At 38.4% G+C, this 27448-nt stretch overlaps 3 protein-coding genes across 3 annotated transcripts in view; all 3 read right to left on the bottom strand.

The window, feature by feature from the left end:
• The window catches only part of LOC309501370 (uncharacterized protein), a 220324-nt gene that overhangs the window by 155203 nt on the left and 37673 nt on the right, over positions 1 to 27448 (bottom strand). The window contains exons 15-34 of the mRNA XM_082173409.1: positions 23612 to 23746; positions 23314 to 23532; positions 22234 to 22282; positions 20233 to 21838; positions 19686 to 19766; positions 19274 to 19351; positions 19065 to 19169; positions 18497 to 18643; positions 18201 to 18278; positions 17982 to 18082; positions 15236 to 16895; positions 14687 to 14767; positions 14506 to 14568; positions 14297 to 14401; positions 13721 to 13873; positions 13431 to 13508; positions 13221 to 13309; positions 12468 to 12532; positions 12130 to 12206; positions 11814 to 12031 (exon numbers count right to left, since the gene is read on the bottom strand). Of these exons, the coding sequence (XP_082029535.1) occupies positions 11814 to 12031; positions 12130 to 12206; positions 12468 to 12532; positions 13221 to 13309; positions 13431 to 13508; positions 13721 to 13873; positions 14297 to 14401; positions 14506 to 14568; positions 14687 to 14767; positions 15236 to 16895; positions 17982 to 18082; positions 18201 to 18278; positions 18497 to 18643; positions 19065 to 19169; positions 19274 to 19351; positions 19686 to 19766; positions 20233 to 21838; positions 22234 to 22282; positions 23314 to 23532; positions 23612 to 23746 (5188 nt within the window). The remainder of the gene's footprint in view (positions 1 to 11813; positions 12032 to 12129; positions 12207 to 12467; positions 12533 to 13220; positions 13310 to 13430; positions 13509 to 13720; positions 13874 to 14296; positions 14402 to 14505; positions 14569 to 14686; positions 14768 to 15235; positions 16896 to 17981; positions 18083 to 18200; positions 18279 to 18496; positions 18644 to 19064; positions 19170 to 19273; positions 19352 to 19685; positions 19767 to 20232; positions 21839 to 22233; positions 22283 to 23313; positions 23533 to 23611; positions 23747 to 27448) is intronic.
• On the bottom strand, positions 1056 to 6202 carry LOC309501394 (uncharacterized protein). The gene is made up of 2 exons (XM_082173466.1): positions 1960 to 6202; positions 1056 to 1777 (listed from the first exon to the last, which is right to left on the bottom strand). Exon 1 carries the CDS (start codon positions 6056 to 6058, stop codon positions 2222 to 2224), a length of 3837 nt encoding a protein of 1278 aa, XP_082029592.1. The 5' UTR covers positions 6059 to 6202; the 3' UTR covers positions 1056 to 1777; positions 1960 to 2221.
• On the bottom strand, positions 6184 to 9526 carry LOC309501427 (uncharacterized protein; the record flags this gene model as incomplete). Its single annotated transcript, XM_082173534.1, has 2 exons — positions 8727 to 9526; positions 6184 to 8575 (listed from the first exon to the last, which is right to left on the bottom strand). The coding sequence occupies exon 2, from the start codon at positions 8368 to 8370 to the stop codon at positions 6184 to 6186; it is 2187 nt and encodes a 728-aa protein (XP_082029660.1). The 5' UTR covers positions 8371 to 8575; positions 8727 to 9526.

Genomic DNA, 27448 nt, shown 5'->3' with positions numbered 1-27448 from the left:
CTCTGAACGAGTTCATCTCCGTGTGCATTCACAAATTCAGCTTCTGATTGAAACAAAAGATGATTTAAGTTAGTCTTCAGAAGAGTGTACAATATGTGTGAGACTATTACAAGAATAAACATGTAATTGAAATGTTCAGTATTAAAATCAGACCTGGGATCCTTCTGTGTTCAGGAGGTTCTACACCTTTACTTGGTTCTTTTGATAAAAAATAAATAAATACATTTAAACAAAAAGACATTTAAGATCACTGAGAAATCTGTTATCAACCACTATCCTTCTGAGGACCAGCCTTAAAGGGATATAGCTCACCCAAAAATGAAAATTCTGTCATCTGTAAATCATTTACACACCCTTCATGTCGTTCTGAACCTGTAAGACTTTCGATATTCTTGCTGAAATCTAACAGATTTCTGTCCCTCCATAGAGAGCAACGCAACAACCACGGAGGATATGTCGGACTGTCATCACAAACTAGATCAGATTGCACTTTTTCAAAGATCAGTTCTCATCAGCAGCATTGTAATGTAACATTTTAAACAACACTGGTTCTGTGTTCTCATTTTTAACTTAATTCACCATTTACCAATGGTCTTGTATAATTATTAAGTAGGCTACTATTATGGTTTTTAAGATGGAATTTCAATTTTGTTGAGCACACCCCAAACGTAGTCCAATCTCAGTGAAATTTGGTTTTAATTTCTCATGAAGGGGAGATGACTGGGTGGGTGAGAGAAGACAATTTCAAAAGTCCAAAAATAAGGACCATGCCAATTTTAATGCTTCAAAAAGTTTGGGGAAAAAAAAAAAATCGCTATTGCAAAACTAATCCATATGAATTGAGCGGTTTAGTCAAAATGTTCTGATGAGACACAATTGGTTTATATGATGAAAATATTTAATTTAGGGTAAAATATCTTCATTTTTGTTCTGAAGAGGAACAAATGTTACAGGTTTGGAACGACATGAGGGTGAGTGATAAATTTTAATTTTTTTGGGGGGTGAACTAACACTTTAAAGGTGGGGTAAGCGGTATTTCAAAAACGCTGTTGGACAATGTTAAAGGGGTCATATAATGGTACATGCACTTTTACAAGTTGATTGTACTGAAATGTGTGTTGGCAGTGCCTGTTCACAACCATCATAAAATGATAAAAATCCATCCAGTGTTTTTTTTTTTTAAATCTTCTTATATGTTTCCTCCCATCTCAAATCAAGCTGTTCGATATTGTGACGTCACAAAATTGACGCCCCTCCCACGATGGTTGATTGACAGCATCGTTTCAACACAGACCCGCCCTCGTGAATCATAGCACGTGCCAACCGGCGCATTCATTGTTGATAGCTGGAACACTGAGTAGAATGGCGTTTAAGCGATTGTGGTGTTCTGTTCTTGGGTGTAATAAAGAACACAGCAGTCATATTGATGTTCCTAAATCCGAACCGCTGAAGACGCAGTGGCTGAGTTTGTTTTCGAAGGGAATATTCCCCACGATCAATGTCAATGCTTTCATGTTTGCGCGAGTCATTTCACCAGACTGCTTTACAAACGAGGATCAGTAAAAAGCTGGTTATTTGCTAAGAAGCTGCTCCTGAAAAAAGGATCAGTACCAACTCTTTGTGTTCCTGCTGCACCTCCAGAAGAACTGAAGTGAGTGTCAAGTCCTACTCTTGTTCAATTTCCAAAGGACACAAGGACAACTCAAATTTCCAACTCAATCATTTTTATTTTGGCTTTGTCAGTTGATTGGTATGTTCAATGAATTAGGTTGTAAACCTTTAAAGACAAAGAACAAAAGTTATCATTTTAACTAAACATTTCATTTAAACATTTTTAATGAGTTTAAACGTTTAAGTAAACATTTTAAATACATTTTATGATTAATTACCCACTTAAGCCTTTTACATTGAATAACACCATTTCAAACACCATGAAAGTTAATAAAATATTTCACCAACCATTGGCGTCTTTGGACCGAACCTACGAGTGAGTGAACTTGGAGTGTCTTCTCTGTGAAGTTTGTTCCTCTAAATAACTGAGGACCTCCATGTCTTCACAGGTGCTCCAAATCAGTGATGATTGATCAGGTGACTAGCAGCCGGTTTGCTGCTGGTGCATTCTGGGAAGTGTAGTTCTCTGAGACTCATTTCTGAGATTCAGCTCAACACCTCCCACTTGAGCTCCTAGTTTTTTCAAAACCAGAGAGGTCACACAAGCCCTTCACACCTTTGCTTGTTCTTCAGTGGGAAGTAGAATGACAAGGCGTCTGACATCTCTATGAAGAATTGTGGCTGGGATTTTGGTTTGAAGTCTCTTGGTTCTTTCTCCGTTAGCTCTTGTAGGCCCTTCTTTGCCGTTTGCCTTTGTGATGTGAACAGGATAGCTGGGAAATGTCTTCACAAGCACATCTCTTACGATGCCTTTGCTGTCAGCATTGACACTGACCACTCTAGCCAGCTTGTACTGTCCTCTCAGGGCGTTTTGATCAGCCAACCAGACCACATCTCCAACAGCCACATTTCGCTCTTTAGTGTGCCATTTGTTTCTAATGAACAGATTAGGTCCAGCCAATTGGCTCCACTTCTTCCAGAAATTGCTTACCTCTGCTTGAATATGTTTAAGTCTTTTATAAGGGTGGCCATCAAACTGGAAATCTCCAGGGTCTCCCTTTGGATTGGCACGTCCTAAAAGCAGAGAATTTGGGGTGATGTACTCTACACAGTCTTCTCTGCTTTGAGTTCTTGCATCGATGGGTCTCTCATTTGCAAGATTGGCTGCCATGAAGAGAAAAGTTTGGAATTCTCCCCATGTGAAAACACCATCTCCACCAAGGTTACTCAACGCCCGCTTCACTACTTTGACAGCTGCCTCTGCTGCATCATTCCTATGGGGAGAGTCTGCAGGGTGAATCTTCCACGACCATTCTGTACCATGCTTGGCAGCTGTGTCTTCAATATCAGACTTGTTTAGTCGGTTAAGGAATTTGTGAAGCTTCTCTAGTGCAGGTTTGGCTCCCACAAAATTAGTGCCAGGGTCTGACCAGAGTTTCCTAGGGTGTCCTCTTAGTGAAGTGAACCTTTGATAGGCTAGCAGGAATCCTTCAGATGACATGTCACTCACCACTTCAGTGTGTATGGCTCTGGAAGCCATGCAGCAGAAGACTATTCCCCATACTCTGAGTCTAGTTCTCTTCTTGATCTCATCTTTCACTTCATAAGGCCCGAACAGGTCCATAGTGGTGAATTCAAAAGGTGCAGCCGGGCCTGTTCGCTCTAGAGGCAGGTCAGCCATGATTTGTTGACACCGTTTTGCCTTGTTTTTCCTGCAGACCACACAGCTGTCAACCATTTTCTTGGCAAGTCTACGGCCTTTTATTACCCAGGCTTTCTTCCTCATCCGGAGAAGGGTTCCTGCCACTCCCTCATGGTTTGCTTTGTGGGATTCCTGTGCCAGCAGTGTAGACACCCATGCTTCAAATGGTAAAACTGGCACTGCTGTCTTCTCTTCGTTGAAAGTCTGAATTCTGCCTCCACAAACTAGCAATCCAGAGTTCACATCTTTGTATACTGCCAATCTGCTTAGAGTTGTGTCTGAAAAAACTGTACCTTTTTGAGCTGCAAGGAAGATGTCTTTGAGTGCATCTTCTCGTTCTTTGACAGTTAGCACAGCTTGCTTGGGTGATCTTATCTCCCACTTGGACTGTTTAGGGACCCGGCACTTCCTCTTCAGCCACTGCTTGGCAGCTAGACAAACCCAGGCAACGACTCTCACCAGTTTGGACAGGCTACTGGATCTTCTTACTTCCACAAGATCTTTAACCCAGCCAGTGGGCTTCCTTTTTAGAAGAAGAGTTGGATTTTCCACAGGTATTCCCTCTTGAGTTTCACTCTTTGGACTTTCCTGAGTGCCTCGTTGGTCTTCTTTCTGCTGACTCCTTCTTGCTTGAGCTCTTGTTAATGCACCTGAGAATGCCTTCCTCTGGAGCTTGTTTACACTCTCCCTGGCATGAGCTGCTACCTCTCCAGCTGATCTTATAGGCCACTTCTCCACTGGCCACTTCAGGAACTCTGGTCCATTTTGCCATGTGGAGTTCTCCTTCAAATCTTCAGGAGCGCCCCCTCTTGTTATAATGTCAGCTATGTTTAGATCTCCACAGATCCACCACCAGTCTTGCACTAGTCCAGCCTTCTGGATTTCACCCACTCTATTTGCAAAGAAGGTTTTGTACCCATAGCTGACTCTTTGAATGGCTCCCAAGACCGTTTGACTGTCGAGTAGATGGAACCATCTCTCAATCTTCATTCGAGCATGCTTTTCTACATACTTCCTAATCCTGGCTGCGAAAACAGCTCCACAGATCTCAGCTTTTACAGCTTCTCCCTTCTGATCCAGGGGTGTCAGCTTGGCTTTTGATTCAACAAATCGAACTTCAGTGCCTTGACTTGTCTCCCATCTTAAGTACATCACAGCTCCATAGGATTTGTCACTTCCATCAGAGAATGTGATGCCCCAAGGTTTCCCTTCCCAGCCAGCTGGTGTGAGGCTCCTGTGGAATTTCACCTGTCCAAGCTGCACATATTCTTCAAAAAGCTGTATAGCTTCTTCTCTGAGGCTTTCTGAGAGAGGTTGGTCCCAGGTTTCTTGGGTTAGTTTCCCACCTCCTCCCTCTTGGAATGCCTTTCTTACAAGAATTGCTCCTTTTTGTTTGGCAGGTGTAATTAAGCCAATTGGGTCGTACAGTCCAGCCACGTGGCTTAAGAGAGCTCTCCTAGTTAGTGGCTTAGGTGTCTCAGTTCTCACCTCCTCCTTGAGAAGATCTTTCCCAACTCTCATTTTCTTTTTCCTTTTGGAAAAGTTAACTGAGATTAACATGTAGAGCTTGTCTTCATCCATTTGGTAGCCAATACCCAAGGCTTTGTTGTCTTCGTCCCTCATTTGATTTGGAAGAATTAAGGTTTTACCTTGTGTCTCTGTTAGATCCTCCGTCTCCATTCCTTGCCTCCCACTTTGCCCTGACCGGACCCATGGTTTGAGGGAGAAACCTCCAGCTTTCAAGATCTCTTCAACATTTGCTGTGATTTTGTCAAGTTTATTTAGGTCATTTTGGGAGGTTAAGAGGTCATCCACATAACTGTCCTCTTCAATGACTCTGCGCTCATCCTCCAAGTGAACAAAGTTGGGCAGGCGTGCTGTTTCCCTCATAGCCAACTGAGCAATGCAACCAGCAGGTCTGTCCCCAATGTTGACTCTGGTAATTGCATATTCACTTATCTCTTCATCTGGGCTGTCCCTCCAGAGGAACCTGTGAAGATGCATCTCACGCTCCTCCAGCCATACGGAGTTGTACATCTTTTTGATGTCTCCTAGAGATGCATACGTCCCTTCTCTGAACCTCAGCAGGACAGCTCTGATAGGGTTGAGAACGTCTGGTCCCTTCAGAAGAAGATCATTCATATTCACGCCTTTGTATTTCTGGCTACTATTCCATACAATACGGATTGGTGTTGTCACCGAATGAGGATTTGGCGCCACCAGGTGGCTTACGTACCACACTGGTCCGATCCACTCGTCCATGATTTTGTTGGTGAGTTTTATGGCTGCGCCTCGTTTGACCATCTCATGGATCTGGGTAGCATATGCGATTTTCCAATCTGGCTCTCTGCTTAGTTGCTTCTCCATCCTTAAGAAACAAGCCTGGACTGCACCTTTGTTGTTTGGGAGAGAGGCTGGATCTACCATCCAAGGATACATTGCATCCCAATGTGGAGCTGGTGTGTGAGCATCCCCCTTCTTGTAGGTGAGGCCTCCTTTAATAATCTCCAGTTCCCTCTCCTCTGCCAGGGTCATTTCTTTTCCTCCTGGTGGACAGTTTCCACATCGGCAACCTCCACATCTTGGCTCACATGCAGCTCCGATGCTGTCCCAGTGCCACCACTCAAGGAACTCACGGTTACTGGCAGCTGTAAAATTGGTCTGAGCCACATCCTCCTGCTGTAGCTGAGCTGTGACAGTTGTTGGACTTGTGATTTCTTGATATTTGACAGCTGCTGTTCTCATGGAGCGAGCGAAGTGTGTTTTGGACTCATATGCTGCAACCTCCACTTCTTCAAATAAGTCGGGATGTGCTCCACCCACCGTCTTCCCCAATGGACCCTCCCACAAGACGAGGTCTCCGATGATTTTTACCCTCTGGGGAGCGAGTCTTCCCTCTCGGTGGCTAATGAGAAGTTCAACCTCTTCTGGCCTTTCCAATTTTTAAGTTTGACTTCTGGAAAGAATTTTCTCAACTTCTCAGGTTCAATTACTTGATGCACTCTGGCGATTTCATCCAAGCCGTAGCAGACCATTTCATGAGCTCTCTCTGTTCCTTTAGGTGTCTTGACTCTGACTTTGAGGAGATACCTTTGTGTTTTCACTTCCATGGCCATACCACCAACCCCATGCACAACTAAAGTTATCTTCTCATGTCTTAACCTCAGTCTTTCAGCAGCCTTATGGGTAATATAATTTGTATCTGAAGCAAGGTCAATTAAAGTCCCAATCTTCTGCCCTGCGTTTGCAGTGACTTGCATTAACATCATGATGACAGGAAGTTCAGAGAGCCCATTCCTCTGCAGTAGCTCAGACTGGCCTGAAGCAACGAGTGTCACTGCGGTTTTGCTGGTGTTGGTGAAAGCCTTTCTGCATCTATCTGCCATTTCTGGGGAAAGTTCAGACAAGATCTCCTCTTGTTCCTCCGTTAGTTTGATTTCACCTTTGCCGTCTTTTCCACGCTTTCTCTCTTCCCCTCTTTTGACTTCTCCTTTTGGGCAGAGGAAAAAATGGTGGTCTGGGGCACCCCCTTCCCTTTTACAGTCTTTATTTCTGCATAGGAAAGTGTCTCTGCAGTATCCATCTTCATCATGGCATCCGAGACATTTTCTGCATGCTCCCAGCTTTCTCAAAACAGCTTTCTTTTCAGGTAGCTTAAGTCTTTTGAACTTTCTACAGAAGAAGATTTTGTTGTTGTGCCCACTATCACCACAGACACCACATACCTCATCAAGCTCTTCTTTCTTTGTGGTTTTTGTTAAAGCAATCTTTCGATCATACTTCTTGTCTGAACGATCTGATTTCTCCACCTTCTCCACAGTTCTGAGCTGTTCGAGTCTCTCTAGTATTTCTTCTTGACTTTTCAGGAACTTCAAGAGCATGACAAAGTGGTTGTCTGATGTGACATTGTTTCTGGGTTCAACCATGAACATCACCCAGTCTCTTTTAATAAAGTCAGGCAACTTGCTTTCAATGGTCTTAATTACCAGTGGGTTCTTTATGGCTCCAGAGTTTCCTAACTCTGTAAGATCTGCTAGGGCTTTCTCTACTGACTGTATGAGGTCAAAGACCTTTCTTGGCTGGTTCCCTTTCACATGTGGCATCTTCTCCAGCTCCTCAAGGATTTCCACTATGATGGTTGACTTGTTGCCATATCTGTTTTCCAGGACTCTGAACATGTCACTGGCAGTGGTGTAGGTTGAAAGTCTGAGGTCTTTTGAGATTTTGTCATCCACACTCCCCAAGAGTTGAATTTTCTTCACTTCAATTGATCCGGATGGCTCTCCCTGCTTTTGCAGGCTTTCCCAGTCTTTCCTCCATCTGTGATATTCTCTCTTGCTTCCATTGAAGATAGGTAGAGAGGTTGGCTTGATTCTCACTATTGGAGTGGATGTTGCTGGTAGGGGTAGTAGTTTCACTCCTGTGCCTTGCTCGTTGATTGTCCGTGCAGTGGCAAATTCGGCTTTCCTTAACTCAAGCCTGTAGTAGGATGCTCTTACGTCCTTGACTCTTCCATCTAATTCGTCCTTTAATTCTACAGGGATCCATCTCTCCCATGTTGACATTGCTGAGCTGGCTTCTTTTATTCTTTTTTCCAAGAGAGCGAGGTGCACTTCATAGCCCTCTAAATTGGCACTTTCCACAGGTACATCAGCCGCTTTATCATTAGCTTTTTCTGCTTCCAGGATTGCCACAAGAAGTTCACTCCTTCCATACCTCGACCACAGGTTTGTTTGGACAATGTCCCTTATCTCCTCCAACTTTGCTTCACCTTCATTTACAGATCTATCAATGTCAGCCTCTTGCTGTTCATCAAGACCTGCTTCCTCATCTTCAGTCTTAATGTCAGCCTCAAGTCCAATCCTGTAGTCATCATTGGCATCGAGCATCTTTCTGAAACAGACTGAAAGCTTAGTGAATTCTTCCCTTAACTCTACTTGAGTCATGCTGCTTGCTCCTCTTGAAATGAAGTTGGCTTGTCTGGTGAAGCTGCTTTTTGCAGTGGTCCTCTCCTTTTTGAGCTGCTGGACCGACTTCCCCAGGACATCTTCCGCCATCTTGACTTCCTCTGCGTCAACAGCTTATTTCTGGATCTGAAGCCGTTTATCCTCAGGGCCAGGCCGCTCCGCGTGGTTTACAACTGTCAAGTCCTACTCTTGTTCAATTTCCAAAGGACACAAGGACAACTCAAATTTCCAACTCAATCATTTTTATTTTGGCTTTGTCAGTTGATTGGTATGTTCAATGAATTAGGTTGTAAACCTTTAAAGACAAAGAACAAAAGTTATCATTTTAACTAAACATTTCAGTTAAACATTTTTAATACATTTTATGATTAATTACCCACTTAAGCCTTTTACATTGAATAACACCATTTCAAACACCATGAAAGTTAATAAAATATTTCACCAACCATTGGCGTCTTTGGACCGAACCTACGAGTGAGTGAACTTGGAGTGTCTTCTCTGTGAAGTTTGTTCCTCTAAATAACTGAGGACCTCCATGTCTTCACAGGTGCTCCAAATCAGTGATGATTGATCAAGTGACTAGCAGCCGGTTTGCTGCTGGTGCATTCTGGGAAGTGTAGTTCTCTGAGACTCATTTCTGAGATTCAGCTCAACAGTGAGTGTAACGTTTTATTGACCTTTATATCAATCTTTATATTAATCTTTGCAAATCGCTTGCACGCTTCACGATGAATGTGGCTATTTTTACACTCAGGTACATTACGGCATGTTTTCTATGTACGACGTTATCAATATAATTCATAATCCCACGTTTATAATGAACGACGCGTTATGGTTATTGTGTTACAAACGGTGTGCATACAGAACAGAGGGGCGGGGTGAGCAAAGCGCATTATCATTTAAAGACGCATGCACTTAAACGGCGTGCTGAAAACAGAGCTGTTTTTGACCAATTAGTGTTTTCTTACAATACTAATGAGAATTTTTAATTGAAGTATATTACAAACTTTTAATTTAGACCCTAAAGAATCATATTAGCTTGTACAAAAATGACATTATATGACCCCTTTAATATTTGAAATCAACCCAAACAAACACATCCCTCTCTCTTCAATGCTCTGCCTCCAAAACTCAGCTTCCAATCCTAACCGCCCTGCTCTGAGTAGGTCTCTAACCCAGATTCCCTGGCATGAGAAGCGTAACAGTCGTCACTGGCCTCCGTTACGCATCATGCAATCCAAGAGTGGATGTCTGTTTATCATAGCAGCTTCATGAAAAATAAAGCGCAGATGATGAACGAGTGACAAGGAAGCGCAAAAAATTTAACAACACTCACAGTACACAATAGTAATTACAAAGAATTTGTTGTTAGTTGCCAACAGCACAGCAGCTCCAGACACACAAAGACACTCAAACAGTGTTACTCACGTGTGGAGCCGAATCAAAGCAACCTCCGTGTCTGTTTTCAGGCCTTCCCGCTTAGCTCTCTCCAGCGCTGGAAAGCTTTTCTAACATTTTCGCAGGTCCTAAAGTTCTTGCCCAGTCATAACCCTTCCTTTCATTATTTTCTTCTGAGCTTTTCTCTTTTACATTGTGTCAAATCTCTATTTCTGCAGTTTTTCTTCAAATCTCCCTCTTGCTCATTTTCTCTCCTAAACTCCTCACTCCCTACTGCTGATTGGCTACACATGTTTGTTTTTATTTGTTCATGTGTCAGTCCAACTAACTTTCAAACACCGCTTACCCCACTTTAAGCTTTATCTACTAGGCCACACAACACAAAGATGAACAAAGTCTATTGTTCGGACAGTTCATGCAAATTAAATGTATCTGTTCAAGTTTAATGCTGTCACTCTTAATTATACTTCAATTTTTTTTCACCTGATAAATACTGCTGATCACAAAATAAACTATACATTTTGAGATATATTTGCTCCCTTAAAAAAGCTCAAGGACATACTGTAGAAATGACATTTCTCACAGAGGAGTGTCTATAGATCAAATTAAAATCTCTCTCAAACTTTATCAAATCACTTACTCCTACACTTGGCTTTTAACAACAGAATTGCATGACTACTGTACCTGTAAGAAAGATTCGCCGTCTGTTCCAAACTTCCTTCCCACCTTCTAAAATACCCAGTCCGACCTCCTCAATGTTGACATCCAGAAACACTTCAAATGTGGGATGATAGTTTGGGCCAAAATTACACTCGAATATTTCAGTCTGAAAACAAGAACACCAATATGAAGACAACATTATAAGGTGGTTAGTTCTCACTCAGAATTCTGTAATTTAAAGCCCTTAAAATAAAATTGTCAAAAGGTGTTTGTTTTGCATTTAATATTAATGGTCCAAGTTGCTACAGTTTAATAATCCACAGTTAGGATAATGAACTATATGGAATAATTGCTTATTCTGATCATTATAATTAACATATTTAACTTTTTATTAAATATTGATGCAAGGCTATCTTTAAAGGAGAGAAGGTAAAAAGTTTATTAAAAATTATGACAAACTGTGGTGACCAGTCTGAGAACTATATACATATGTATTTCCCTTATAATGGAATTCATATAATTAAACTTAAAATATTGATTAAAAAAGTAATTGGACATGTTATATATCAACTACTCCTAAACCTTATTACACGCTGAAATTCAGTTGGAATTCAAATGTTATTCAATAAATATTGTTACCATTGGTTGCACTTCACATTCCTCTGGCTGACAATGCAGGCTGTATTTTTGGTAAGGAATCAGGCAACATTTTGAACTTGTCTCAATGTATTTTTTATCCCAGTGCCTGCTCTGGACCTTGAGGAAAGGGGGCGGGGAGAGAGAGAGACAAAACACAAAAAGGGGGTGAATTTACTTTAAATGTCAATATTCAAAAGCAGTAATTATGCATATACACAAATATGGTCAATGTGTGTTTTATTTTATAATACTACATAATACTTATAATACTTGTTATAAAAAAAACAAAGGAACAATACGTTCAGTTAGCAGTACCTCTGATACTGGAACATCCTCTGGAAGCAAGTGGATATTGAGTTTTTTCCTTTTAAGAGTTAGATTTCGAAGGAAGAGCAAAACCTGGCCTCTAATGGGGATGCCAAATATACTTTTTATCCAGACAAGGCCAAAAATGCTGAGTTCTCTGATGTCAATCATCAAATGAGTTCCTGTCACTTTGAGTGGCTGTATTATTTCTACATTACCACCAACAAAATGTGCCACAGCCAAACCATCCTTATTTTCCTCTGCAAAATACATTTAAAAATGTTGTTATTAGGTAAAATAAAGGTTTTGTTTTCTAATTATACAGTAACAGCACTTTGTGTAGAATGTTGGTCAATGTAATCATCAAGATCTCTCATCTCACTCCTTGCTAAATATTTACATACATATCCTCAATAGATGCAGTTTCAAGTTATCTGATGTGTAAATTATCAGTCACTGTTACATACATTCTTGACAGTCAACAACTGTGAAACATTAATATTTAGTATGTAGAAATACACATACTGTACCAGAGAATATTTCACAGTGTGGAAAGCGCAGTTGTGAGATTGAACCATGAAAACAGTCAATGTTGTACAAGGGTCCGGCTGGCTGCATCTGACCCAAACCATCTAACACATGAGGATCCCATGAGACAGTTTTATACAGCACCTCTCCTTCACCCTCCATCACAAACACAAGGCTGGTCAGACTGCAACGAAACTGACCAGCATGTGGACACACAAACCTGGAGGACATATTATCAATTTATTTTTTAACTTTATAAAGTCAAAACAGTATGCTAACATTCTAACAATGTCCAAAAATAAGATAAGTGTTCAATACCTGTATGTATTTTTGTGTTTGTCCTCATCATCTCCCTGAAGTAGTTCAGGTGTGAACACTTCTGCATCTTCCGAGGACTGAATAAAGAAAAGTATAAAGAGTATATTTTATCCTGTAAAATGTCATGTTACAGTATGTAAAAGATTCAATTTAAACATTCTGAATAATGGGATTACAAAATAGTGTAATTAAATGAAATACCGTACCACTGTTTTTAGTAGAATGTTTTATAGCTTCAAAATCATCTCCAGATTCAAAGTAATTTATTCACATATAAATATAAAAAAAAATTTTTTTTAAATTGTTATAACAAGAAAGACTCTTCAGCTTCTACTCACTGATTGTGCGGAAGATGATTCAACTTTTGATGAGGAGCAAGACCCAGAATCTGAACTCTCTCCTTCTGTCAGACAAAACACAATTCAAACACTTTAACACCATTAAGAACAAGTGAAACCATCAAGCATTTGTCTGAAATAACTGTAACTGTGTTATTCAAAAAAAAAATTGCACACAATAAAAAAATTTTTTTCAGATACAGCCATTTATAAGTAGACTCATACTGTATGTTAGCCTACATAAAACATTTATAAGCAAAGAAAATCAGATCAGATTTTAGGAAATTACTGTTAGGAACATTACTGTGTAACTCAACTACATATTACATTGTTATTATTTTCTGTTTTCTGACTCCTAAAATTAACATATCCCAAAGCACCAAGTAAGAGTGAAAGTGGGATTTGTTAAATAAAACAAATTAATTAAATCAAGGTAAATAAACCTGAGTTACCTGCCACTTGGCCAATAACTTTATAAGTAACTATAATATGAATTGCTTAAAACAGAACTATAATAACGGTAAGACTCAAATAAAATCAACTAGAAAGCAAAGAAAGCATCTGTCATCATTTGTGGGTCTTCTAATCATGTATACAACAGTGAATGCTTTACTATCAGATGTTTTGACTGTTGTCAGTTCTCTAGATTATTTGGTTTATTCTCAGGAATATGAGTTATAATGAGGTACATAATGAAGGCACAGATCAAGCTCTATGGCAGGAGTCTTGATTATAAAAAAATATATTGCATGCTTATGCTCTCACTCTTTTCTTTCTTCATGTTCAGCTTCTCCACTGTGAATCTCTTCTCATCTGGCTTGATCAACACTGAATTTCCCCAGCTAAGGAGAATAACAGTGTAGATGACACTCATGATGACAGAAAAATTATTATGTCTACAGAACATAACCTCATAATGAACTGAAAGAAATGGCAAAAAAAAGTCTAATATTTAACTCTTACACAGTCAGGGTCCAATCAATCTGCTTCAATGATTCCTTCAGGGACTTCTCTAACATGAATCCAGTGATGGGATTTATCCTGAAAAAGATTTTAAAAATGAACTACATTAATTCTACAACTATAAATGCTTCTGGTTAATTGTGTTCAATGACTGCTGGGGAAAACCTAGTTATTATTATGAGTATGAGTTATTGAAAGGAAAACAAACTATTAAGATATTTTTGTAATTTTCACAATAGTAATAAGAAAATGACATAGAACCTTTGTGAATGCTCAGATACTGCAGTTACCTGAGTTCAGTCAGGCTGGGACAGGCCTGGATGAGGGACGGGATTTCAGTGGCAAATGTGTGACTCAGTCTTGAACCATGCAGACAGACTTTCTTCAAATCAGACAGTGATTTCAGGAACACCAGCAGACTAGGTTTCCCTCCCACAAAACCCCTAAACAACACAAAACCCAGATGAAGTAGTAAATGTGACATGCTGGTCCTCAGGCTCAAAGCTTAGATATACATGCTTTTATTTTTTATGAATAAAAATAAAAAATAAATTAATCTAATAAACATCTAATAAATCTACCAACTGATCATGATGTAAGATCTTTAACAGGATAGTTTACTCAAAAAAGAAAATTCTCTCATAATTTACTCACCCTCATTTCACTGCAAACCCATAAGACTTTCGTTTACCTCTGAAACACAGATTTGTCGAACGAAAGTCTTATAGCTTTGCAACAACACAAGGGTGAGTAAATAATCATTTATGGGTGCACTAATCATTTAAATATATTTTTGATAGTAAATGGAAGCCATTCTTAAGGGAGTATACTGTATCTGAAAAAGAAAGAAAGAAGCTTCCACTTACCAATGTCGATAACTGTCCAACTGTACAACAGAGTCGATGGTGGAAACCACTGAGCTTGGACAGGTTAGAGTCAATGATGTGATCACTGAACTGCTAAAAGAAAACCTGAAGCATTCACAGATATAAACATCAGTATAGGTTTATAATAATCATCAGGTGGTAGGATGAGACTGCAATTTTGTATGTGAAAAGTGATAAGAGTTTCATACGTGATATCTTCATCTCTGACTGACACAGTGTGACCACTTTCATGGTTTCCAGACTTCTTTATACTGGCAAAATTGAATGAGTGTATTTCATTATTAGATGTTAAATAAAAATTATTAAATATACTGAATAACTGAATATGGCAATGAGTACAATTGTAATCTAAAATGAATTATTCATTACTTGAGTTTATGCACAATCTTCCCTTTACCAGCAGCTGAGATCAAACCAACAACATCGTCTGAAATGTGATCCATCATCAACCTTTGAAAGTTAAAAGAAGACAGTATATCAGATTTGATCTTTATTACACAAACAGTTAATTCTTGGCTTGTGTGTGTTTGCAGTGTTTCAGACTAAAGTATGGGAGCATTGTTAAACAGAGATGAGGAATTTGCCTAAAGCATTTTTATTTTTACATTTTAGAATGTTTTGACTCAGCATTTTCTCTCTGGTCTGGTTCAGAAAAGTGATTCTTAGTGACTGTGGAGTAAGCAGTGTGTGGTAAAAATCAAAACAATTTCACACAATAATGACTGCTGTAATACTGAATATCAGATTACCCAGGAGGCTGAACTGCTTGTGTGATATTGCATAAGTATTGAAACGGATACAATTACATTTAGAGCTCCAAGAGAAGTGAATGTTTTGAAATTGCTGTAAATAAAATGTAAATGCTGTAAAATGTCATGTGTTGATGACGTGTCAGAAAAGGCACAAAGTTTCGCTCACCACAGCTCTTTACAGCGGTACAGTTCAGGCTGAAGCATCTTCAGATCATCAGATGTTACATGGAGTTTCAGGTTTCTGATGTGTTCACAGCACTGTAAACAGTACTTCAACACCCAACAGTCTGTCCTTTTCAGTGGAATATTTGACAGATCTATCACAATCAAACCTTCCAAAACTTTCCCAATGAAGCTCTTCTCGTGGAGCTCATAGAGACAATGGAGAATGAACAGCATGTGTTCATTTTGAAATCTCTGTGAGCACTGATTGAGCCATTCTTTAATCTGGGATTCTGTGTTGATAGAGACGGTCATGTTGTGCTTTTCAAAGAATGAGTGGATCCATTCTTTCTTACAGAGACCACAGAAGAACAGAATCACAGGCTGCAGCCACTCTGAATGTCTAACTTCTGCATCTGTCATTGAAAAGTCTCTATCAGACCAACAGGACAGAGCCCATCCTCTCTCTACAGTGTGAAGCAGATCTCTCACTTTCCTCTGAGAATCTTCTTCATCCAGAAGGACATAGTACAGAGCGGTGAAGAACTCCTGAAAGCTGAGATACATAAAACTGAACATCGTCTCCCGGTGGATTCTTCTCTTAATGAGGAACTTGCACAGGAATGGACTGCCATCAGGGTCTGAAACTGTTTCATTCACACTTTTCTCATCAAACAAGACCTGATGTTCCAGCATCCCTTTCTCTGCCAGCTGACCCAGACTCCTCAGCAGGGTCGGGACAGACTGACTCAAACCCTGGCAGTGATGCTCCAGTAGAGTGGACACAAAGTCAACGTAGATGGAGGTGGTGGTTTCCAATCCACTTGTTACATTTGCACCAACTCTGAACATCTCACTGATGATCCAGCAGATAACAGGTTTGGAACAGGCAGTGAGGAGGGTTTCATTTGCTCTCACACAGTCAAACTCTTTCCTGAAGAACTTCTGGAAGTACCCGTCCACCTGACTTGCAGAAAAGCCCATGATCTCAGAGAAACGCAGTTTTCCTTTCAGCATCTTGTTCACAGTGTTATTAGTTCTGGTGGTGACCAGCAATGTGGACTCAGGGATGAGGTACCTTCTCATTAGGCCACAAAGAATGACCTCAGGTGGGGCTTTCTGAAGTGGATCAGTGTTTGGTGACATGTCATAAATGTCCTGTGTGAGTCTCAGCTCATCAAATCCATCAATGATGAAAAGCACCTTCTCTGGTGACTGCTGTAACATCTGTGAGATCTGATCAGATGTTAAACTGCAGCTGTAGCTCAAGAGCTCAATTAAGTTCATCTCCTCAGAAATACACATCAGCTCTTCACACCTCAGATAGAAAACTAGACCAAAACGTCCAGAGTATAACCTTCCAGATGCCCAGTCCAAAATTATTTTTTGTGTTATGAAGGATTTGCCACTGCCAGAGTCGCCTTGGAGAATGACACTCACTGGATCATGAATTTTGAAAATCTCATTCCACAAACAATCCACAAGCTCATCCACACTGATGATCTCAAAGATGTCATTTTCATTTTTCTGAATGATCACTGGTTCAGGATAGAGTGCAGGAAATGATTCTTTTTCACCAGATATGAAGCTTCTCTCATTCTCATACTTGTGTATGAGTGACAGCTTATACTGATGTACTATCTCCTGAAATCCTGAAGGAAAACCTGTTGATTAACAAACAAAATGTAAGAGCAAATACAATAACACTCAAACAACTTACTATTGCATTCTAACTACTGTTTTTCAAAAATATTGTAAAATCATTCAAATACAATTATTAATAATAAACCAAAAACTATCAAATGTTGTGTTTTAGTGAGATTCTCTAATCTCTAAAGAATGCTGTCAATAACGTAGATCACCAAGCTCTATATGCTATATGGGTTCAGAGTCACTGTATATAAACTGACAACTCATGATCCAAATTATACCACTAACTGAAGACTAATTGAGGGGGCAGGAAATATAAGATATTCTTCACCCTGCCTCCTTTTCATCATGGTTTTATAAATTATATATATGAGGATGATGAAGTAAATTTTGTTGGAAAAATATCCATGAATGAAATAAACATAATCAATCAATCAATCAATCAAGACATACTGGAGCATATTTTCTCATATTCTCAGAATATTTTGTTGGATGAATATCTGAACATGCAATATTTCAAAAGAAGGAACAGAGCCTCTGCTTTTAAACAAACAAACAAACAAAAAAAAAACCCAGTTTTATTCTAGCTTGAATGTTGGTATGTTTTATAAAAAAGCAACATTTTAAAATGTGTAACGCAAAACTACACATTATATTGAGCTCATATTCTGTTTTCTGGCTCCTAAAATTATCATACCCCAAAAGCACCAAATAAGAGTGAAAATGTGAATCATTAAATAAAATAAATAAATGAAAATGAAAAAAATAAATCAAGGTAAATAAAATTGAGTTACTCGCCACTTGGCCAATACCTTTATTAGGAGCTACAATATGAATGGCTTAAAACAGAGCAGACTCAGTCAGACTCAAATAAAATCAACTAAAGAAAGCATCTGTCATCATTTGTGGCTCTTCTAATCATGTATACAACAGTGAACGCTTTACTATCAGATGTTTTGACTGTTGTCAGTTCTCTAGATTATTTGGTTTATTCTCAGGAATATGAGTTATAATGAGGTACATAATGAAGGCACAGATCAAGCTCTATGGCAGGAGTCTTGATTATATACTGTACATAAAAAAAAAAACTATTTACTTACTTCTGCTCTCACTCTTTTCTTTCTTCATCTTCAGCTTCATCTTCAGCTTCTCCACTGTGAATCTCTTCCCATCTGGCTTGATCAACACTGAATTTCCCCAGCTAAGGAGAATAACATTAAACACTCTTGATGACTGCAAAATGATTATGTCTACAGAACATAACCTCATAATGAACTGAAAGAAATGGCTAAAAAAAAGTCTAATCTTTTAACTCTTACACAGTCAGGGTCCAATCAATCTTCTTCACTGATTCCTTCAGGGACTTCTCTAACATGAATCTATCTCTGGAATTTATCCTGAAAAAGATTTTAAAAATTAACTTAATTAATTCTACAACTATGAACGCTTCTGGTTTATTGTGCTCAATGGCTCCAGGGGAAAACCTAAAGTTATTATGATAATTAGTATGAGAAATCGAATGGGAAACAAACTATTAAGATATTTTTGTAATTTTCACAATAGTAATAAGAAAACGACATAAAAACCTTTGTGAATGCTCAGATACTGCAGTTACCTGAGTTCAGTCAGGCTGGGACAGGCCTGGATGAGGGATAGGATTTCAGGGGCAAATGTGTGACTCAGACGTGAACCATCCAGACAGACTTTCTTCAAATCAGACAGTGATTTCAGGAACACCAGCAGTTCCTTAAAATTAAAACCCCTAAACAACACAAAACCCAGATGAAGTAGTAAATGTGAGATGCTGGTTCTCAGGCTCAAAGCTTAAATATACATGCTTTTATTTTTTATGAATAAAAAAAAAGAAAGAAATGAATCTAATAAACACCTAATAAATCTACCAACTGATCATGATGTAAGATCTTTAACAGGCTAGTTTACTCAAAAAAGAAAATTCTTTCATCATTTACTCACCCTCATTTCACTGCAAACCCATAAGACTTTCGTTTACCTCTGAAACACAGATTTGTCGAACGAAAGTCTTATAGTTTTGCAACAACACAAGGGTGAGTAAATAATTTCTGGGTGTACTAATAATTTAAATATATTTTTGATAGTAAATGGCAGCCATTCTTAAGGGAGTATACTGTATCTGAAAAAGAAAGAATGAAGCTTCCACTTACCAATGTCGATAACTCTCCAACTCTACAACAGAGTCGATGGTGGAAACCACTGAGCTTGGACAGGTTAGAGTCAATGATGTGATCACTGAACTGCTAAAAGACAACCTGAAGCATTCACAGATATAAACATCAGTATAGGTTTATAATAATCATCAGGTGGTAGGATGAGACTACAAATTTGTATGTGAAAAGTGATAAGAGTTTCATACGTGATATCTTCATCTCTGACTGACACGGTGTGTATCTCTGGGCAAAATCCACTTTCTAGGTTTTCATGCATCTGTAAACTGGTAAAATTGAATGAGTGTATTTCATTATTAGATATGTATACATAAACTTTATTAAATATACAGAATAACTGAATATGGCAATGAGTACAATTTTATTCTAAAATGAATTATACATTAATGTAAAGCCGCAACGCGTAGGTGTACCTGTCACCTTTTTTAATGTTTAAGCCAACTAAATAAAGGCTTTTTAACTATTTTCTACACAATTCGAGTGCCTTGGAGTTCCTATGTTCTTAGAGCTTAATTATCCCAAACAACCAAAGAGCACCGAGATTTTACACCCTGTGCAGCACTTCTATGGCATTCTTTGCTTTGATGAATTATACATTACTTGAGTTTATGCAGAATCTTCCCTTTACCAACAGCTGAGATCAAACCATCAACATCGTCTGAAATGTGATCCATCATCAACCTTTGAAAGTAAAAAAAAAAACCCCACAGTATATCATATTTGATCTTCATTACACAAACAGGTAATTCTGGGCTTGTGTGTATTTGCAGTGTTTCAGACTAAAGAATAGGAGCATTTTTTTTTCATAAGTTTAGACTCAGCATTTCTCTCACTCCGGTCTGGTTCAGAAAAGTGATTCTCAGTGACAGTGAAGTAAGCAGTGTGTGGTAAAAATCAAAACAATATCACACAATAATGACTGCTGTAGTACTGAATATCAGATTACACTCGAGGATGAATCACAGCTGTGCTCATATTCAGCACTACAGCACTCTTGCTTGTGTGATATTGCATAACTATTGAAACAGATAAAATTTACATATAGAGCTCCAAGAGAAGTGAATGTATTGAAATTGCTGTAAAATGTAAATGCTGTAAAATGTCATGTGTTGATGACGTGTCAGAAAAGGCACAAAGTTTCGCTCACCACAGCTCTTTACAGCGGTACAGTTCAGGCTGAAGCATCTTCAGATCATCAGGTGTTACATGGAGTTTCAGGTTTCTGATGTGTTCACAGCACTGTAAACAGTACTTCAACACCCAACAGTCTGTCCTTTTCATTGGAATATTTGACAGATCTATCACAATCAAACCTTCCAAAACTTTCCCAACAAAGCTTTTCTCATGAAGCTCATAGAGACAATGGAGAATGAACAGCATGTGTTCATTTTGATATCTCTGTGAGCACTGATTGATCCATTCCTTAATCTGGGATTCTGTGTTGATAGAGACGGCCATGTTGTGCTTTTCAAAGAATGAGGGGATCCATTCTTTCTTACAGAGACCACAGAGGAACAGAATCACAGGCTGCAGCCACTCTGAATGTCTAACTTCTGCATCTGTCATTGAAAAGTCTCTATCAGACCAACAGGACAGAGCCCATCCTCTCTCTACAGTGTGAAGCAGCTCTCTCTCTTTCCTCTGGGACTCTTCTTCATCCAGAAGGACATAGTACAGAGCGGTAAAGAACTCCTGAAAGCTGAGATGCATAAAACTGAACATCGTCTCCTGGTGGATTCTTCTCTTAATGAGGAACTTGCACAGGAATGGATTTCCATCAGGGTCTGAAACTGTTTCATTCACACTTTTCTCATCAAACAAGACCTGATGTTCCAGCATCCCTCTCTCTGCCAGCTGACCCAGACTCCTCAGCAGGGTCGGGACGGACTGACTCAAACCCTGGCAGTGATGCTCCAGTAGAGTGGACACAAAGTCAACATAGATGGAGGTGGTGGTTTCCAGTCCACTTGTTACATTTGCACCAACTCTGAACATCTCACTGATGATCCAGCAGATAACAGGTTTGGGACAGGCAGTGAGGAGGGTTTCATTTGCTCTCACACAGTCAAACTCTTTCCTGAAGAACTTCTGGAAGTACCCGTCCACCTGACTTGCAGAAAAGCCCATGATCTCAGAGAAACGCAGTTTTCCTTTCAGCATCTTGTTCACAGTGTTATTAGTTCTGGTGGTGACCAGCAATGTGGACTCAGGGATGAGGTACCTTCTCATTAGGCCACAAAGAATGACCTCAGGTGGGGCTTTCTGAAGCGGATCAGTGTTTGGTGACATGTCATAAATGTCCTGTGTGAGTTTCAGCTCACCAAATCCATCAATGATGAAAAGCACCTTCATTGGTGACTGCTGTAACATCTGTGAGATCTGATCAGATGTTAAACTGCAGCTGTAGCTCAAGAGCTCAATTAAGTTCATCTCCTCAGAAATACACATCAGCTCTTCACACCTCAGATAGAAAACTAGACCAAAACATCTAGAGTATAACCTTTCAGATGCCCAGTCCAACATGATCTTCTGTGCTATTAAGGATTTGCCACTGCCAGAGTCGCCTTGGAGAATAACGGTCATTAAACCGCATGACTGAAATAACATATCCACGCTGATGTTCTTAAAGCTGCCTTTTTTCTTCTTCTGAATGATCAGTGGCAATGACTCTTCTTTACCAGACAGGAAGCTCCATTCACTCTCATACTTCTGTATGATTGACAGCTTATATTGATGTAAAGTCCTTTGAGATTCTAAAAGAAAATCAGTGATTAAATAACAAAATATAATAGCATATACAGTAATCAACTCTCAATCAACAGAAAACAACTTACTATTGCACTATACCTACTATTTTAAAAAATATTGTAAAATCATTAAAATATTATTATAAAAAAAAACAATAAACTATTTCATTTTGTTTTGATGAGATTCTCTAAACTCTAAAGAATGCTGTCAATAATAATAAGCTGTACCAGTAACTGAAAAAATACAGGAGCATATTCTCTCCCAATACACAACAGTCACTAATGTGAACAAAGCCTTTGGGTGTTCAGTGTTCTTCAATTGGTCATCCAATAGTACTATTTTTATTTTATTTTTTCAATCAGAGCAGTGTTCTAATTTGTAAATCGAAATATGGTCCTACCTTTAGACTCAAACAGGCAGCTTGGAGTTGGAATGCAGTATGGACTATCCTGCAGGAAAACCAGTTCATTAAATGAGCTTGAGATTGATTAAAAGCTTGTCACATGGAATCAACATAAAATAACAAAACATTACATTATACTTACTGATAAAATATTGTAAATAAATTAAATATTAATATTAAATTATATTTCCATTTATAGAGAATGAACTGAAAGTAATTGTTTTTTCAAACATAAACTACTGTATATCACTTTGTGTTTTGTCAACTCAAGCATTGCATTTAAACTCTAAACTCTAAAACATGTTGTCAAGATCACAGGCTCCTCTGGTATATACGAGTTCAGTGTCACTGTATAAATTCACATTTCAAATTTATACAACTACTTGAAAACACACTTGGCAAATTCTCTTCCCATACTATTTATTGGTATGTTTTTGCTTTAAAATTATTATTCTAAAATCTTTTTGCAGACTGGAAGGTGGTTTATGGAATTAAAACACATGAAATCTGATTTTATGGACACGTTAAGCAGATAAAGTACAAGAATTGTACAGTGTTATATGACCTTTCTTCCATTTCCAATCTGTAGTTATGAAAACACGTGATGTGAAATCGGAAGTACAGTGATGTGAAATACACTTGTGGAAAGTGTAGTGCTTTTCCAACATATTAGATCATAGAGATGAAGTTGCATTTCACCGATATTAACAGATAGAATGCCTTATAATTAAATAATTTAACTGTAATAATTTAATTATAACTGAAGTGCCTAAAATTAGATTTGGGATTACCAGTTAACAAAATCATGTAATTGGTCTAAATGGAAGCTAAGCAATTAAGGATGAAGCCTACATGAGAAAAATATCTTACATGAGGAACAGTACAAAATTAGGGAATATGTGATATGTAGAACAGGAAGGGGTACTTTTTTCAATAATAGTGCCATATTTTGTTAAATTAAAAATTGTATGTATAAGGTGAGTTCAGTAATTGCAAACATGCAGTTTGAACATAGTTTAAAACTAATTGGGTGTAAATCGAGTCTTTTTTTGTTTGTTTGCATCATCTTTTACTTACAGCTTTCTTAACCTCTTCAAGGTTGGCTTTTGAGTTCTCATTTCCCCGTGCAGTTGAAACAACCAAACTGATCTCTTTTCCACGTATATCTCCAAACAGAATGTGTTTGCTTTGTCTTGTTGTCTCGTTCTCAGCATGAAGCATGGCACGTTCAGGCACAATAGTTTTCAGCATATCATTGTAGTATGTTTCTGATGGAAATTTGCAGATTTCTTCATGCTAAAGAAAGAGTAATAAATGTAATAAACAGTAATAAATGTGTGTAAGCGTATACCGTGTGTGAAGTACATATATATACCATTCTGTACTGGATGTCAAGCAGTAGTGCTCTATCCATGTATCGTTCAAACAGAGAGTGTGTCATGCCCAGTCTCCGCACATGCTCATTCTTCACGATCGGACGCAACTGCTTGTGATCCCCCAACAGCACAACCTGCAAGATTGAGTATATGAGACCGTGTGACAAGGATCAGAAAACCCACAGATTGTGAATGAAAATGTTTGTAAGGTCAGAGTACTGTAGCAAAAAGTAGGTCCCTTATTTAGATTTGCTTATGCTAGTTAACCGTTCATGGTTGAAAACGTTATAGATTGTTGCATGGAGAAAACAGGCTTGAGTCACTATTTGCTCTCACATTTCATCCATTTTGATTATTACATTATACTATACTATATTATATAATATTTATTTTGTCTTTAAATGCTTTAGGGTCAAAGACGAGACGTCACCATTTTGATGTCCGCATCAAATCAAATTTATTTAAGTGATTTTATATACATAAAAATATGGGTGAAATAATGTTCCAAAGTGTAAAATTGTCATTTAGTAGTGGTCGGACTTTGCTATTTTACAATTACATCTTTAAATATACACAAAATTCCAAGCATTTTTAAATAAGTGTTGGCTGCGTTATATTAAAAGGACTATAGCTATGTCCGAAACTGCTCCCTACCCACTATATCAGGGGTGGGGAACGTCCGGCCCGCAAAACAGTTTGATGCGGCCCGCGAGTCAATTCCTCCAAAAAAAAAAAAAAAAAAAAAAAAAACTTCAGAAACAAAAATCTCAGCAATTACTTTTCCTATGATAGAAAACACAAAATAGGCAAAGTGGCAAGCAGCACGAGTCCACGAGCCGTGAGAGCAGGGCGAGGCCAGTAGCGCGAGTGTTAATGAGTCACCTGCGCGCCGCACCGGTTTCAAGTTTCTCACGGATGAGCTTCGGGGGCGCGCGCGCCGTACCGGTTTCAAGTTTCTCACTGATCAGCTTCGGGACGCATAAAAGGATCGGAACGAAGACAGCGGAGGACCAGACATGGACTGTGTGTGTGTGTGTGCAGACTAAATCACACGACTGTGTGTGTGTGTGTTGCGTGTGCGTGTGTGTGTTGCGTGTGCGTGTGTGTGGTAGTCGTCCAGGAGGGGCTGCTGCTTTTACTTTCGTTTTGTCATTTGCGTATTAAAGTGGAATGAGTGGCCGACTAAAAGTGGCCGACAGCAAGTGGAATGAGTGGCCGACAGCAAGTAGAATGTGTGGCCGACTAAAAAAAAATTATTTTAACTATAAGCAACCCAATTTGTCTAGATCTGTATTATTTCCTTTGTATAATGAGCTTAAATATTGCTGCGCAGTCGTGTGAATTAGTCTGCTTGATTAACATTATTACAATGTATTCCTATTTAACTTTGATATGTAGCCTAAGGTCCTCGAATGTGTTTGAATATTTCACCAGCATCAGCCTTTTCACAGTTTGTATCACTCCGCTTGTCTGTGTTTGCGCAACTTGCATCATTAAGCCAGTAGGTGGTGACAAGTGACTGTCTTTATGAGTGAACAATTGAAATTTAATTGAACTGATTTAATAGTGCCAAAAACATTGATTAACTCAAGAAAGAAACAAGTTGCTGAAACCAATCTTTAATGCTAAAAAGTTTACATCTATGCAAAATAATCCTTGAAAGATTTCTCATTTAAGGCCATTCCTGTTTGGAATATGTGGTTGTGTATTGTCAACAATAAGCAGAAACATTTAGCATTTCCATTTTGTAGTGTGGATCATTCATTTCAACATTTATCCTCATTCTCATGTTTAAGAATCTGTTATCTTGACAAATAATTTACGCTACTGCCCACTGACATGCTTTTAAAGCTATTGTCATCAAAAAATGTTGGCCTTCAAACACCTTAAAATGCACATATGTAGGTCCGAGAAATCAAAATTTTCTCGGGGGAGCATGCCCCCGAACCCCCCGAACTACCTCACATTTGAATGTGTGTGTCTGTGTGGTAATGTGGGCTGGTGTGGCTACAGTGCCAGGACTGAATTTTTTAACCAGTCTGCCCCCCTGCATATAGGCCTAAATATATACATTATTCTCTGTTTCGAATCATGTTATCTTGTTACCCACCCCCAGCCCCTGATGTTTCGGGCTCAGCCCCTGATGTTTTTAAAACCTAGAAACGCCCCTGCTCATTACAATGGCCCTTAAAGAATGTTAAAAAATTGTAAATGGCCCTTTATAGGAAAAAGGTTCCCCACCCCTGCACTATATAGTGCACTGTATCGGGTGTCGGGCTGTATTCTGAGTGAGCGACATCATTCCCTACCTTCATTCACTACTTTACACATTCCATGTACACACTCGCTGAAACACTATTTTCCAAAATCCAATGCGGAGAGGACTGAGTGAACAAACGAGTTTAAACCAGAGATTACTTTACATCTTTCTAATTTCTGCTTTAACATTTATTTCATGTTAGTTCTATTTTTTTTACCTTTTTTTTATTAATCATTACTTGAATCAAACATTAAAATATAGAGACAATATTAAAAAGATGAATTTTAAAATGATATTAATAAAGTAAAGAAATATATATTATTTTTATTATTAAAAAATATATTATTTAGGTATTAACTCAATTTAATGTGTTTTACTAACAGCCAGGTGTTTTAATAATGTGTGGCATTGTTGTTAACTTATTAAACTGTAAGGAAGAGATGATAATTTGGTGGATGATTTACAAATATTCGTAAATTATTTGCGTATTCATTCTAATGTAATCATACCGGTCTCCTGAGGGCGCTCAACAACCACGTCATCTGTGAGCGTGAGAGTTTCTAACAAACTAAACAAAACTTTACTAAAAATAATAAATTCATGAATTAATGTACACTCTTTAATGTTTACTCTTTCAGCAGTCTGTGACATCACCAAGAGGCACCCTGAAGATCGTGTGGTGCTGCAGCAAATTGAGTTTATTGCTCTTAAATATTTGATCATTTCACCTTTTCATGGTGCGATAACTTAATTACAAAAACACACGTTATTCAGTGAAATGCCAAAAACACTTATTGTTAGATTATTTGAAAAATATTTTGTGAATAATTGTGATTAACTTTACTGGTCAAGCTCACTATTTGACATTGGTGGCCAGTTGATAGCCTGCAGTATAAGCAGAAGTAGAAGTTTTTTATATTCAGTGTAATGCGAATTCTCTGTGTAGATAACAATTTTAGCATCTTATTTATATTACAGATAAATGAGGAATGTTCAGCACTGACATATGTCTCCAACTTTTATTATTATTATTATTATATAAATTTTTATATTACTATTTTATTGCATTTTTGTATTGGTTGATTTGTATTTTAGATGCCCTTAGTTGCTAGGCACTGTAAAAAGCCAAAAAGCTGAAAAGTGAATGCAGACACTATGTAGCACTCTTAAGGCCCGTTCACACCAAGAACGATAACTATAAAGATAATCATAACAATAACTATATTAGCACCCAATGAACAATAACGCTGTTTATTCCAAGCATGTGCTGCAGGTTTGTCGTCTTCTGCTTTAAATGAGGATGGATTCTGATTGGCTGTCAATGTTTTTAGTGTTCATCTGCTGAAAAAAATGGATCTGAAAGCGATTTCAACTATATTGTTTCTCTGTGCCAGTGTGCCGTTATCGTTATGGTTGTGATGTGAACTTTGCTATTCTTTTATATTTAGAACAGTTTTTAGAACTGTATCCTTCTCATTATTATAGTTTACTTGGTGTGTGAACGGGCCTTTAGCAAGGAAACAAGAAAGGTACTGAGGATTGCAATTGTTAATATAAATGCTTACCAATATTTCTG

The sequence above is a fragment of the Leuciscus leuciscus genome (assembly GCF_965113295.1).
Source record: "Leuciscus leuciscus genome assembly, chromosome: 6".
Classification (NCBI taxonomy): Eukaryota; Metazoa; Chordata; class Actinopteri; order Cypriniformes; family Leuciscidae; genus Leuciscus; species Leuciscus leuciscus.
This window is presented reverse-complemented; position numbering and strand designations above follow the sequence as displayed.

Coding starts and splice junctions, on each gene's coding strand:
- LOC309501394 (XM_082173466.1), bottom strand. CDS start 6,058: ATGAGAACAGCAGCTGTCAAATATCAAGAAATCACAAGTCCAACAACT.